Source organism: Manihot esculenta, chromosome 3, assembly GCF_001659605.2.
Source record: "Manihot esculenta cultivar AM560-2 chromosome 3, M.esculenta_v8, whole genome shotgun sequence".
Lineage (NCBI taxonomy): Eukaryota > Viridiplantae > Streptophyta > Magnoliopsida > Malpighiales > Euphorbiaceae > Manihot > Manihot esculenta.
In genome coordinates this window covers 3603579-3619270 of record NC_035163.2, presented here as the reverse complement: position 1 = coordinate 3619270, position 15692 = coordinate 3603579, and the positions used below count along the sequence as shown (strand labels likewise).

The 15692-nt window shown below is 37.3% G+C and overlaps 1 protein-coding gene and 1 non-coding gene across 3 annotated transcripts; both read left to right on the top strand.

Moving 5' to 3' along the window:
- The first annotated feature begins 9372 nt into the window (after nucleotides 1–9372).
- LOC110612259 (guanine nucleotide-binding protein subunit gamma 3) lies at nucleotides 9373–12281 on the top strand. Of its 2 annotated transcripts, none has more exons than XM_021752992.2 (5): nucleotides 9373–10169; nucleotides 11142–11254; nucleotides 11368–11412; nucleotides 11509–11553; nucleotides 11716–12281. In XM_021752992.2, exons 1-5 carry the CDS (start codon nucleotides 9993–9995, stop codon nucleotides 12224–12226), a joined length of 891 nt encoding a protein of 296 aa, XP_021608684.1. In that variant the 5' UTR covers nucleotides 9373–9992; the 3' UTR covers nucleotides 12227–12281. The 2 variants fall into 2 exon arrangements, with proteins under 2 accessions (XP_021608684.1, XP_021608685.1); XM_021752993.2 differs by having other exon boundaries at nucleotides 9385–10169; nucleotides 11142–11194.
- A 2402-nt stretch (nucleotides 12282–14683) lies between these two features.
- TRNAS-GCU lies at nucleotides 14684–14765 on the top strand. The gene has a single exon. It is a non-coding gene; the product is annotated as a tRNA-Ser (tRNA).
- The last annotated feature ends 927 nt before the right edge of the window (nucleotides 14766–15692 follow it).

Genomic DNA, 15692 nt, shown 5'->3' with positions numbered 1-15692 from the left:
CGAACCTGCCTGGGTTTCGGCTCTGGAGGGACTTTCGACCGCCGAAGGTGCCGCCGAACCTGCCCTGTCCAGCCTTCCTTTGCATGTTTTTGCATGATTGTTCAAGGTGTTTTAGGGGGTTTTTGGGGGATGTTTTTAGAGTTATGTTCTAATTGTTTGGTCCCTCATTTGAGTCCACCTGTGTAGGTTCGGACCCGAGGAACCGAGGACCCCAGCAGTGAGTTCAGCTGCTTCTGAGTCAGTAGAGCTTCAGCCAAAAGTGAGTAGAATAAACCTTTATGTTTTTAAAGCAAATGAATTATACAGTTGAGCATGTTCATGCATCATGAATGTCATGTGATGAATTAGGTTGTTTGCATTAGAATTCACGAATATGTTGCATTGCATTTATGATGTTGATGTGGATTGGTTATTGAATGATCCTTTAGTCTCATATGGTATGATGATACTACGGCATGATATGGTATGGAAGTCCAGGTTGTACCCATTCTACGTCCCTGGCATTATGTAAGAGAAAGTCCAGGTTGTACCCATTCTACGTCCCTGGCACATTGGTATGTATGATATGTTATGTTAAGAGAAAGACCGGTTGTACCCATTCTACGTCCTGGCACTTTGGAATGTAGAGGACTATTGGTGACAATACCATCCGAGATGTGATTTGTTGTGATGTGTTGCATTACATGATGGCATGAGATTTAAATGATGTTTTCTATTATTCTGCTCACTGGGCTCTAGTAGCTCACCCCTTTTCCCTAATCCCCCAGGATTGCAGGTACGGGCTAGACAGAGAAGTCAAGAAGAGTAAAGTCTTGTAATTGTAATAGTTAGAAAGTGGACATGATAAATTGTAAGATGATGTATAACTGAATAGTTATGTTATGTATAATGATATTGAGGACTAGAAGTTGTGCTTGACCCTATAGATGTTGTAATCCCTTTTTGTTACATGATCTTAATGTTTATTGATGACTATGTTTAGCCAACTCAACACATGTTATGCCACCCATTGGGGGCATTGTTGAGATCCCATAGAGGGGTCAAGTTTATGATGATGATTATGTTCAGTGCATGCACAGGTTGAGTTTGGCGTATGATAGAATGTATGAAAGGAAAGTTTTAATTTTTATGTATGTTGTTGATCATGTATGGGATTAAACAGGTTTACAGGTTGCATGTCAGGCTTGCTACGGGTCCCGGCGGCCTTAAGCCGACCTGGATCCTAGCGCCGGTAGCGGTCCGATTTTCGGGTCGTTACAAGTTCCTCGGCCATAGGATGGGAAGGAGGAGGGGGAAGTACAATCACATCCCCCAAAAGGCAAGCACGCTTAGCAGGAGGGTTGGTAACTTCAGCGACAATAGCTTTGCCCTTTCGAGCAGCATGTATCGCCTCGGTTAATTTGCTTGAACTGGTCATATCTATAAACAAATGAAAAAGTAAGATAGTAAGTTTATAAAATAAAAAGGATGAAAAGAGAAGTATTCTGATTCTGAGGAAGGGGTACTGTAACTCCCCTACTCGGTTATTTAATTAACCGAGCCGGAGACATCACATTTTATAACAGTTCTCTTATTTTTTACTTTAATTTATATCATGTAATTCATGACTTTTTTTTTTACTGAAAATCCGGCAGAGTTTCCCCTGAAATATGGGTTTAATTCCACCTGTGAATAGTAATAACACACTTCTATATACTTCAACCTCAACCCCCAAACTTCTTTTAACATCAAAACACTTTCAATTCAGATCAAACACTTCATAAACCATCTCATAAATCTCAACATAAAACTTATACTAGTAACCCATATTTACATCAAAATTAAAATCTTCCAATATATCTAAACCAACCATATACAACTTCATCTCTAAAACTTTATGTACATACCATATTTCTAAAATCAAATTCATATAAAAATTTACAAAATATATCCCAAGATAGTTAATGATGTAACTCTGGCTGGGTTGATGCAGATCTTGATCTACTGCTACTTGGATCCACAATCTGCGGGAGGAAAAAAATAAATTCCTACGCGCTAAGCAATTTGCTTAGTGGTGTTCAACTTTTTTTTTGTTTTATAAATAAAACATTTAAATCAAAATTCATGTAATAACAGTAATTCAAACAAATGACAAATAACTATATAACAAATCATTTGAAATAATCTAAATCATATTATTAATTCTTCTCTCTGGTCTACTAAATTTTTTTATTGTCACTATATCTAACCAAATTATATTTTTATCAAAGAAAATAGAGTCATTTCATTAGATCCATCACTTAAATTTTGTTTAAATTACATATGAATTTTAAAATTTTCTATCTATTCAATCTATTATTTCTCAAACTTGGATTATACAATATAATTAAACTATTATTCACTTGGTCTATTTCTACTAGGGTAGTAAAATCTTCAAATAGCACATAATTAACAAATTCTTAAATTGACTCAAATAAAGTTGAGCACAAACCTTAACCTTCCAAAATCTTCCACAAGCTTAAAATTTCCTAGTCTTCATTTTCTTTTCCTTTTCCTTTAGAGTTTCCACTCTTCCCTTCCACTTCTTTTTCATGAAAAAATAAACCAATAAATCATATTAATACAATATTTCTCATAAATATTCACATAAAAATAATAAGAAACATCCCTACATCAAAACCCCTAACATACCTTTAAATTTCAAACCCTTGGTTACTATTCACTCTCCCTCAAGTTTGAATTTTCTCTTTGATTTCTCTTCTTTTCTTCAAATTCTACTTTGAAAATGTGTTGGGAGAATATGGGTAATTGATTGGAGATGGAAATTTGAAGGAATTTTGGTGTAGAGAATAAAAGATGGAGAAAGGGATTTTGTTTTGGTTCACGGCAGAGGAAGGAGGATTGAAGAAATGGGTTCTTCTTCTCTTCTAGTCTTTTCTTCTTTCTTCCTTTTGTTTTTCTTTTTTTTTTTTTTTAAGTGAAGTGGCTAGCAACTTGCCACTTGTCCTTAACTTAATTTACTTTATTTTTTTTTCTTTCTCTCTTTTCTTTTTATTCTTATTCTTTTATTTATTTATTTTTATTTTATATCTATATATATTTTTTGGGTGTTACAGGTACGCTTTCAAGAAGGATGGATGGGTGAGGAGCGCGGGCCTAGCCTACCGACATGTGGCTTTGCCAGAACAAGATGACGTTCTTCACCACCTGAGTAATGTCAATCTTCCTTAAGACTTTAGACATCGCTATAAGGGAAGCCAAAGCCTCGTCCTCCTCTCTTCTCGAGCGGACCCATCTTTCTTTAGCTCCACCCAATAGTGCCAGCTAGTTTGAAGGTGCCCAAAACCCCCTAGAGTACAATGACGGATAATAAGCTTATTTTTCTACCAATTCAAAGAAGAAGACATCCGGTCAAAAAAATTATTACTTAATTTTTATGGTATAGAAAAATTCACTATTTAGTTTCTGAATTTTTATAAACCAAAAAATTTTAAAAGTACTTGGTGATCATGGTGGTTATCAATTTATTTTGAGCTTAAGAAAAAATAAATCATTGTCTTAACATTGCATCACAGATCGATATAGTTGTCACAAGGAAACTGCACATCCGACCCTACAAATTGGGTCCAAAGCCTACTAGAAAAATATTTAAAAACAAACATACTATTCATCCAATCCGATATTTATAATAATCTATTACAATTTTGAGTTACTGGAGACACATCTTTGGTTGGCCTTCTTACTTTCAGGAGTTGATTTACATGACATCAAACTTTTTACCCAACTGCCCTGCTTAGGGTCATAGATTCTAGTGGCCATACTTTTGGAATTCCCGCTGGCTATTATCTGAAAGAATGAGAAAATCACACAACAGTAATGAAATTTGTCACCTAGGACCATGACAGCAGCAACAGAAGAGAGAAAGAGAAAAAGCAGAAAGACAGTAGTGGGCTGGAGAAATACCAAAAGAGAAAAGAAGAGAAGAAGGGAAAAGAGAGAGACTCGGTGAGGTAGGGAGGGGCAGGGCATGGCATGTTGGGAGAGAGGGGAAAAGGGAGAAGGAGATCGGTGGTTTGGAGAAATACCATAGATAAAAGAGAAGAGAAGAAGGGAAAGAGAGACATGATGTGGTGAGGTGGGGTGGGACGCGACGTGTTTGAAGAAGAGAAGAAGGGAAAGAGAGACACGATGTGGTAAGATGGGGTGGGACGCGACGTATTCGGAGAGAGAGTGTAATACCCGGCTAGACGCCGGCATCGGAATTCTGACTTTCTGGCGAAATCTCCGTTGGAATATGGAATTTGAGGATGTCGGAGGGTTCTAAAAGGGTTAAAAAGAGGTTTTTCAAAATGTTTTTAAGTGCTTCTATGATTTTGAATGCAAAGGAATTGGGTTTTGAAAGGGAAAAGACCAAGGGGGCAAGTTGCAGGTTCGGCCGCCGAAGGATAAGTTCGGCCGCCGAACATTGCATGGTTTCGCCCGCCGAAGGTGAAGTTCGGCTGCCGAATGTTGCATGGTTTTGCATGCAGCTTAGGCCGCCGAAGGAGAGGCGGTTTGGCCAGCTATAAAAGCCCCGTTGACCGAAAATGGAGTGTGTTTCACTCTCTTTTCGTGCAAGGAGTTGTGAGCTTTGAGCAAGATTTTGAAGCTTGGAGACTTGTGGAGCTTGAATCTCCATATCTTCACGTTTGGGGTCACACCAACTCTTGTTCTTCAAGAGGATCGGACCCGAGGGATCGAGGAGGCCGTCAGTGTTAGCTGTTGTAGAGTCAGTCCAGCGTCTGCCAGAGGTGAGTAGAACTAAACTTAATGTTTTTAAATTGAGAAATCAAATGCTTTAGCATATTTCATGCATCATGGATATCATGATATATACTAGGGTGATTGCATTAGAATCACGACTATGATGCATTGCATTATTTACTGTTAGTGTGGATTGGACCCAGGCGACTTCAATAGCCCATGGATCTGTTATGTCTAGATAAGACCTGTATGAGCTCCATAGGAGGGGCCGGGCACTAGGACATGTAGTGACCTGTGAGAGCTCCTTAGGGGCCGGGCACCGACAGAGGGAGTTTTGAGGTCATGTCCGATCCGAGATGTGAAATGTTTCTGCAGTGGCGCATTCCATGAAAGTATGTAATTAATAAACTGCTTTATTGTTTCTACTCACTGGGCTCTAGTAGCTCATCCCTCTCCCTTAACCCCAGTTTTGCAGGTTCAGAGTTAGCTATAGGAAGTCAGAGTCAGCAAGAGTAAAGAGTAAAGTTATGGCTGGATGTATGTATGTAATAGAGTAGTGGACATTATGTAAATTAAAGGAATGTATGTTCAGTTATGTATAGCTATGTGATATCATGTAATAGATAGAGTTGTGCTTTACCCTAGTGTCTTTACTCTAGTGTGGTGTATGATTAATCCCTGTGTACATGGATCTTGTTTTGCGTTTCTTGATGAGAAATGTGTTGAACCAGGCTTAACGTATGGCATGTTTGATGAGACGCCAGTGGGTTGTGTTTTGGGAAGAAAGGGTAACCAATCCCTTGACCTGGAAACACAACCGAGAGGGAAGAAAGGGTTCCAATCCCTTGACCCAACCGTGAGGGAAGAAAGGGTTTTAATCTCTTGACCCACAGCGGTCAGTAATCACTGGTGTAGGCCCTGAGGGCTGTTTCAGATTTGTATATCTGAATGATAGTAGTTAAGCCTGGTAGTTTTACAGGATTGTTGTTTATGTTTGATGATGTATGGGATTTATCAGGTACACAGAGTGTTTAGTAGGCTTGCTACGGGTTCCGGCGGTCTTAAGCCGACCTGGATCCTAGCGCCGATGGCGGTCCGATTTTCGGGTCGTTACAGAGAGGAAAAGAGATAAATTGGGGTTTAGAATTTTTTTTTTTTAAATTCTTTAGACTATTTAAGTTATTAGTGTAAGTTATCAAAGGCATTTCGTCTTTTCATTTATCTTTTACTCCTTCTAGTAACAGAAAGACTAATTAGTTGAATTATTTAAAAGTGAGAAATGTTTTAATGTATTTTTAAAAATTCAAGAGCTAAATAGTGAGTTTCTAAAATGCTCATTGACCACGGGCACTCTCCAATGCAAAATGAATAGCCTTTATAAATAGCTCGTCCATCTCGATCTCATTTAAGTGTTGGTGATCTGCAGGCCTCAAAACACTCTTGAGCAGCAGAAGACCAGAGAAGGGTCATCAAGGAGAGAAGGTGTCCTATTTAGCGCCAAGGCCAAAAGTTGAATGTCCGTAGGCTAGGAAGACTCAACTCTAGCATTCACAAGAGCGGAAGAAGACAGGGCATCAGTAGAAAGCACATGGGCTGAGGCAAAAGCAGAGGCGCTTGAGACCAAAGACTCAAATTCAAGGGGTGCCAGTTCCTGGGCCATAGGATGGGAAGGAGGAGGGGGAAGTACAATCACGTCCCCCAAAAGGCAGGAGGGTTGGTAACTTCAGCGACAATAGCTTTGCCCTTTCGAGCAGCACGTACCGCCTTGGTTAATCTGCTTGAATTGGTCATATCTATAAACAAATGAAAAAGTAAGATCGTCAGTTTAGAAAATAAAAAGGATGAAAAGAGAAGTACCTTGATTCTAAGGAAGGGGTACGCTTTCGAAAAGGATGGGCGGGTGAGGAGCGCGGGTCTAGCCTACTGACATGTGGCTTTTCCAGAACAAGACGACGTTCTTCACCACCTGAGTAATGTCAATCTTCCTTAAGGCTTTAGACATTGCTATAAGGGAAGCCAAAGCCTTGTCCTCCTCTCTTCTCGAGCGGACCCATCTTTCTTTAGCTCCACCCAGTAGTGACAGCTAGTTTGAAGGTGCCCAAAACTCCATGGAGTACAATGACGGATAAAATGCTTATTTTTCTATCATTTCAAATAAGAAGACATCCGGTAAAAAATATTCAAGTACTTTCGATTGCTGAAATACCAGAACTCCTCGTTATTACGAGTATCCAGTTGGTATAATTGGGAGAAAAACGCTATGCTAGGTTCAATGTGATTGTTAAAACACATGAACCGAAAGGCTATCAAGATTCTCCAGCTGTTAGAATGAAGCTGAGCAACATAAAGTTTGTGAAACCGAAATATCTCCATAAAAAAGAGGTCTAAAGGAAAACGGAGATCCGCCTTCAACTGCTCCTTGAAAACTATGATGGTGTCACCAGCAGGAATGAAGTCATTAGCATGAACATGGGGAGGAGTAAAGATTCAAAAAGAATCCCGAGGTATGTGATAGGTGTCATACAAATGATCCATGTTGCTATCCGAGAAGAGGGACGAGATGTCATTAAAGAAGGCACCCTCGTTCTTGGAGGTCTCCCACAAGGGAATAATAGGGGCTAACACTCGGATGAGGCCGTCAGAGGAGGAGCTAGAAAAACTCGCTAGGGGAGAAAGAGATGTTCCTATCCATATCAGAAAAGACAAAAAGTTATCAAAAATCATGTAAGGACTTTAATACAAAGGGATTCACAAAAGTGAATTCCTTTAGCAGTTGCAGAAAAATGTAAAAGTGATGCTTAGAGAAGACGATAGACCCTTATAAAAGTCATTTCGATGGCAGGCGTTAAATATGGCACCATAAAACAGTGCAGAAGGTTCAGTAGACGAAGCAACATGAGTAGCAAAGAACCAATCTTGAAGGGCCACATGTTTCGGTTCTCGATAGGAGATATTCCCTTCGAATCTGAATAAATGAAGACTAGCAGGGGACCTCTGATGTTATATAACATCCGCCCAATATAAGTTGTGAACTCTCACCATAGGACAGGGGCCACATAGCAAGGATCTGAAAAGTGAAAAATGCGGTCTCACTATAGGAGAAGGAGACCCGAATACTGTAACACCCGGACTATCTTCAAGACCCGTCCTCTCCGGATAGACCGAGTCTTGGCATAGAGTTACCGTTATTAGGCACATTCCCATTTCACTAGAGATCACATGATTACTAGCCTAATTAGCTAACAATGTCCATTATCGAGCAGCCAACCATATCATCGCCGGATTTTCAGGAAATACTATATTTATCTTCATCCTCTCACAGTATAAAAGGAGAGCGATTCCAAAAGTAAATGTACGTTATCTCTAATACTACTCAAACTCTAAGTAATCCACATTCTCTCTGTTCTTCTAAATACTGACTTGAGTATCGAAGTGGCAGCCGTGAGTACCCACCACCGTCTAATATTTTCTCTTACTAATTCTAGTCAATAGTAGCTCAATTCTATTCTGACCATATTATCAATCTAAACACAACAATATCAGAAAGTAAAAGATACTAAAAATATAATTAATAATAAGTCAAACTATGTTTGATATTTTTTTACAATATATGACTAATTTATTCTTAACTATTAGTAATTTTTACAAGATTAGATGTTTAATAAATTATATTTTTTTATTACAATTGGTCCTGATTGTTGTTCGAATAAATTATTAAAGTCCATTTAGTGTTATAAATGTTTTCAATTTTTTTATTTCATAAATTATAATTGCTTTTTTCACTTAGATGTCATATTATAATTGAATTCTCATACCATCTATTTCACTTAGGTGTCAAATTATAATTGAATTGGAGAAAATTGGTTTGATTAATTTGATTCTTTTATTAACTTGCTAAATCAAATTGAAAAATTAAATTCAAAATCAAATTTTTTTATAAATTATTACTTGAAATCAAAATAAAAAATTAAAATTAATTTGTGCAATTTGATTATGGATTTAAACTTATGAGTGCTCATTTTGACTAAAGCGATCAAAGGAATGTTTTTTTTTCTAACTCATTTAATAGATAATTGGCTTTTATTTTAAATTAAACATAAAATTTATTTAATTTAAATTGATTATTTTCTAAAAAATTTATTTTCAAGAAAGTAATTTAATTAAGCAAGAAAAATTGATTTACTTTCAATCCATTAAAAGAAAAATACTTTTAATTTTTTAAAAAATCAAATAAAAATACTAACTAAATAGATATAATTTTAATTTAAAATTTTTTAATTGAATATTGAGGTATTAAAAAATAGAAGTTACGTATAAACAATGGAAGGTTGATGCCTGTGGAGTGGAGGGATGAAGAAATAGCAAAGATTCAAAGAGTGACATTACGTGAAACGTAGCAAGAAATTTGATTGGAATACAAGAGTTCATAAGAGATTACCCATTGTGGTGATTCAATCTGGTTTTTCTCAAAATCAGAGCTGATTCACGGTTCAAAAATCCAATTCCCTCCATTTCAATCAAATTCGTTTCTCTATCCTACGCACCCACCCATCACGTGCCCATCTCAGGTACTACATCGTGCTTTTCGCTTCTCCTTTGCACCCAGTCCTCCGCCACCCCACCACCGAGACATTGGCTCAGTAAATAATTCACCCACACCATACAGTCGCAGAAAAAAGAGACTTCTGGGTTCAAATCAAAACTCACTCAAATTCGATCACAACACTTTCTTTTTTTCTTTAAGCAAAAATGCAAAATGTGTTCGAACGCCGAGTTGCAGGCTTTTCCACAGCCGTCTTTTACCATTATTACCACTATCATTATTACCATGCACAAAGGTTGGTGTCTTGATCAGACCACATATACCAAATCTCTCTCTATCTCCACGCACATTCTGTGATAATAATCAATCTTTTTTATCCCCATTATCACTCCTTAATTCCCCATTAATCCTCCACCTGCATTCTACAAACCCCATCTGCCATGAATGCTCCTTTTACAGTTTCCTTTGTTTTTCTTTGCCTTTTTCTCTTCTGGGTCTTAATTATCCTTGTCAGATTATGTAATTACTGCCTCTGCCACAATAACTTTTCGTATGCTATAGCATTCACACCTAACATTTACTTGCTCGCTTCTTCTTTGTCTCTTACTATTTGCTACTAGTGGTTGCTTTATTACTTCTTCTAGTACTCCTTGCTTGCTCTCATTTTCATCTCTCTTTCTTTTCAGTTTTATTTTTTTCTTCTGGTCTTGTCTTCAAGAGAATAAAAATGGCTGAAACTTGTAGAGTGTTAGCTGCTGCTGCTTCTAAGTCGCGTTGTTCTACCTCTGTTCCGTCGTTGCCGCCTCCTTTTCCAAAGTCTCCGCCGGAGTACCCGGATTTGTATGGCAAGCGAAAGGAAATTGTTAAAGTACAGATGCTTGATAGAGAAATCGGTTTTCTTGAGGTGGGTTTTAACTTTTCTTTAAATTTCTTTATTGCTCCTAGTACTTGTCACATGACAGCGGTGAAACGTAGAGGAAAACAAAGTTTAAACAGCCTCAAGAATGATTCTGCTGATCTACTAATTTGTGATTGGAGACTTATTATTTCTTTTAAGACTAAAATCTTTTAAAGATACAACGTTTCTTGTTGTGAACGTTGGGTTGAAGTAGCTCAAGACGGAAGTTGGTCATATCTGGATGATGCATGAAGGCCTGACGTTTAGCTAATCATGACATTGTATTGAATCTGTCTGTTGATTATTATCTAAAAATGCTGAAGTTGCTCATATATTTTCACCTGAAAATCAAATTTCAAGCCTTTTCCCTGCCTGAAGAAACTCTTCTTGAATAGGCTCTTTACATGCTAACATATCAAAAATTCACCTGTTTATCTTGTGGCTTTACACCATTTTCCTTCCCTCAGAAAACTATTGTCCTTAACTAGATGCAGTTTTAATCGGTGAACTTTCATGTTTACTAAAATTTACAATTATAGTAGAAATTGAAAATAAAAAAATTACACAAGATCAATCTTAAGTTATTAGAGATTGCAGAAATTGGTTTATCCGGTAAATTAGAAGATGATAGGTGTTTTCTTTGACTGAAATTGCATGTCAGGTGAGTAACTCTTCTCATGGTCTCCAGATTTCTGATATTTTCTTTGTTTTGACTGCTGGCAAAACAAAGTATGTGTCAATGGTCTGAAAGTGGTCCTAAATGAGAACCATGTGATAAGTTTCACTAATGACCAAGAATCAGTAATTTCCTTTCTTATGATAAAAGCTGAGCAATGCAATTATTAATGTCTGTATCTGTTAATTCATATCATGAAGTTTGTGCACCAGCAAAGCTCAAGCAATGCAAACAACTCACTAATCATGTTTCTCTTGTTCATCTTGTGAGTTTCTCATTTTCTTTCGTTTCACTTCTTGCAGGAGGAACTAAAATCTGTTGACAGCCTCCAGCCTGCATCCAGATGCTGCAAAGAGTATGTTGGCTTTTGCATTTGCCTTTGCTTTGCAAAGCTTCTAATCCATCAAAACATTGTGTAAAACAAATCTCTTTTTCGCATTTTCGATGTTGGATTACATTTTGATACCTGAGAAAGGTGGAAATTCTGTGATCAGCTAGTTGTAATTGATTTGAGGTCACATTCTGCAGGGTCACTGACTATGTTGTTGCAAATCCAGATCCCTTAATACCAACGTAAGAAAGTTATCACTGTTTCTTCACTTGCTTTCTCTCTATTTGTAAGGAAGAATATATTAGCCTTATGTTTCCTTTCTTTTTCCATTGAAGCAGAAACCGAAAGAATCGAAGGTCTTGTCGATTCTGGAAGTGGCTATGGTACTGTTTTATTGTCCTTTTGTCTTGTGTTCTGTATCTATACACCCCATAAGTATGGTTAATACTGTTATGCAAACTTCACATTTATTGGAAGCTTTGCAAATTTAATTATGAAAAATTGTAGCAAATTATCACTCATGAATTTGATGCTGTGGTCTGCAGTGGAATACCATGTTTTAATTTCTCATGGATTTGTTGTTGCTGCTATACGGGATGCTCGTTCCACATACACTTGCCTCGCTGCTGTGACTGCAACTGTGATTGTGACCCATGTGGCCTTTGTAACTGCTGTTCATGTACTCGTTGTCCAGCACCCAAGTGTCACTGTTGCTCTTGCAGTAGCTGTTTCCCTTGCCATTGCCATTGCCCTTGCTCTTGCTCCTGCCCTAAATCCAGTTGTTGTAGAAACATTTCATGCTGCAGTAACTGCTGCACATGTCGATTTCCTTCATGCCCAGATTGCTCTTGCTGCAGATTTTCATGCCCAGATTGCTCTTGTTGCAGATGTTCATGCCCAGATTGCAGCAACTGCAGTTGCTGCACATGGTTCTGCTGTTGTCCTAGGTGGAGCTGCTCGGCTCCTAGATGTCCCAAAGGCCCCAAGTGTCCAGAGGTACGTCTTTGTTCCAATTGTACAAAAAACTGTTGTAATCCATGTTGTCTATTCTTTTAGCACATTAATATGCAGTATGAGCAAAGCTTTTTCTCCATTAATACAGTTCAATTTCTACACAGAATAATTATTGTTTTGGCTAAAGTTATTAACCATAACTCAAGATTAGACTCACAAATCACATTGGTTTCTAACGTTGGATGTAAATAAGCATTGATTAGATTTGAGGGTTTATCTGTTATGGCTATATTCAGATTAAGATGATAAGAGTAGTCTAATCGCACTCGTGGGTATTTCGTTTTTTAGCTTCCAAGTGTCGTAGATTTGGCTAATAAACAATCACAAGTCTTGTTCAACTGGATATTAATCTTGGGAGCTGAAGCCTTGAGACATGATGATCCATTTCATCCACATCCATAATTCAAATCTGTGGACCTACAATTACTTAATTATTGGTGCAAAATAATTGAATTGGCTGGCCATGTTCTTGATTGCTTATGGTTTCTACTGGCCTCTGGTCATACACACTATCCTTCCTGCAAAGACTGAAACTGCAGGCAGCTGTACCTGGCACCGGTCCGGTTTGGACCTCGAACCGGACTGGTCAACCATTTTCGGTTCCATAACTGAATTGAAACCTTAAATTAGAGGATCGATTATGGCTCCCTCATGTGGTCCAGAAGAGAACTAGATCGGTAGCGTACGGTTCGATTTTTAATTTTTAAAATAAATTATTTTATAAAATTATATCACTTACGATTCATACATAAATAAATTAAATTATCAAATAATTAAGTTAAAATTTTTTATTTATAAAAATTATTATTTTCATTTAAATGTAATATTATTTTATTTTTATATAATTTATTTATTTAATTAAATATATTTTTAATAATATTTAAAACTTATATTACTTATTTGATTTTATTTAAATCTTTTACTTTTAATTTTTTTCGAATAAAATCAAATTGATCAATTAGAATTTAAAGTTAATTGAATTAGATCTGGAACTTAAAAAAACCATAATCGTAAGGAAGTAAAACCAGACTAAATATCGAACTGGAACCATTGTTATAAATTGAACCAATTCCGGTTTGATTCGTAAATTGAATAGAACCGCTGGTTCAGATCTGGCCCTTGGCCAGTACTACCTCCACTCTAAAATACAACTATTCAACATATGGGCATTCTTTCTGTTTGTCAATAATCCAAAGAATCAAACAATTTGCAGAATAGTTTCTGGCTTAGGGCATCAACTCTGCTGATCATAACTAGTTTTAGAAACAAATCTTGTCGGAGAAGATTCAGTTGGTGAAGAACAATGCAGAGTTTCTTCTGCTGCACTGTTGGTGGCTTGCAGTCGTCACTCTAACAGTAGCAAGATGGGATGTTACATTCTTTTGAGTAGATCATACAGAGACCAAGAGGGTAAGGATTCTCTGGATCATGTTGCACTATTTCCAGGAGGATGGTCCTTTAACATGGAGGCTACAGTTCTGTGTGTATGGATGAGAAATTAGAGGATGCAAATCTTCAAATTAGGGTTTTAGGGGTCCATTCCCAGTTGATCATTTGAATCTAAGGAAAAAAGGGTTTCTGCTAGCAGACTATAATAGTTCTTGCTCAAAATGACTAGGACTTGACATTTAGCTATAAACTTCTCCAAACCTTCAACTTCGGCCTTCGGGCGTCATTTTCTGATGGTACGCCAAAAAGCCACATAAAACGACGTCTCCCACTTTGCAGCTGCTTTTCTGGAGAAGAGTCGGTGCAAAGGCCCAACAAGCCAAAACCCATTTTGAATAAGAGACCTCTCACAATCGCATCCAAGAAAAGGCAACTGGGCTTTTCACTTGTGTTTAGCGTTTCTCCAAGCTATTGAACCAAATTCATATCTGGCACTAGCAGCCTGGTTTCTGATTTTCTTTGCCCCGATCGCCGCGTATCTAAGTTTGTCTCCTACATTTCTAAATACAAGTTTGGTCGACTTCACCTTAACCACCACCTTAGATGGCGCAGTCACGGCCACTTTATTCACAGATCCTGCCTCCCCAACATGGCCACTTTAACGCTCCCAGCATCCCGCAGAGGTGAGTTGGTGTTGTCAACCACGTAGGCGGCAACCATCGGTGATGGACGCACACTCAATACGGTCCCACCAAAACTCAAGACAGCAGTTGCGTTTAGATGGCTCTTCACATACTTTCTATTCATATCACCCGCCTTCCTTCTCCTTGCCACCGCCGGCAATAAGTGTCTGTCCGCCACCGATTCCTCACCACACACCTCCGTGTTTGCAAGTATCATTCCAATCCCACCAGCGTCGCGAACAACTACACCCTCTTCTACGTGAGCATTTATTCCTCTATCGCAAACCACCACTTTCACTTGAACCAACGCCGTTACCAGTGAACCGGCCGAGCACAAATTGCCGGAAGCGTTCCCATATTGTAATCAAACCTGCCTGTCCATCAAAAACCGTTTTTCATGTCATCTAAGTATCTCCTTGGCAACAACGTCGCTTTGGCCGAGTGGTTAAGGCGTGTGCCTGCTAAGTACATGGGGTTTCCCCGCGAGAGTTCGAATCTCTCAGGCGACGTTTGTTTAATTTCTTTATTGGAAAAATCTTTTGAAGTTGGAAGATGAATTCTTGACCAGTCAACTAATATTAGTTCGGATAGCAGAGCTATGAATTGGACTTCTGCGTAAGGGTTTTTTTTTTTTTTTACCAAAAATAAAGATTTCATTGAAGTTAGTTATGACCATAGCTCTTAGAATTTAACCATAAAAATTTAAATATAAAACTATTATCTAATAAATTAAAAAGTTAAACCTAGATTTAATACCTAAATAAATTGTATAAGATAAAAAAACTTTAATATGGATACTCGCTATCTAGTAAAAGTATGAACACGTGTTGTCAATAGTTGATGTGAGTATTCATTATAAAAGTATAGAGAAAGTACATGATATTAAATGTCCAAAAATTTATTTAAAATCATCTTTATTTATAAAAGAAATACATTGATATAACACAATACCAGTTACAGAAAAAAGAGAATATCAACTAGTTAGCGGTTAAGAAAGAGATAATATCAACTAGTTAACGACTAAAAAAGAGAAGAAAAAACTCGTAGAGACCCACTTGCATTTTATGAGTGACAACTTTAGCCTATTCAGTAAGATACTACACTCTCCCAAACCATTATTCATTTTCATTGCAGATTTGCAAGAATCAAAACTCAGCAATCTAAACTAGCTCTTACATCTATCAAACCACCAAGCAAAACGATGGTAAAACAACATGTATTTATAATAGCCAATAAACCTACAAAGGAAAAACACAAACAGAAGAAAAGAAAAACAGAAGTTAATGTCTCACAAAATCTTTATTGCGAACGAATTGACTATCAACAAAATATAAAATAAAAATTGGTATTCACAATCTTAATTCGGTGATGAATAAGAAAATATATTTTAAATTAAAAAAAAATAAGTATATTAAGAGTGTAAAGTGCTATTTTTA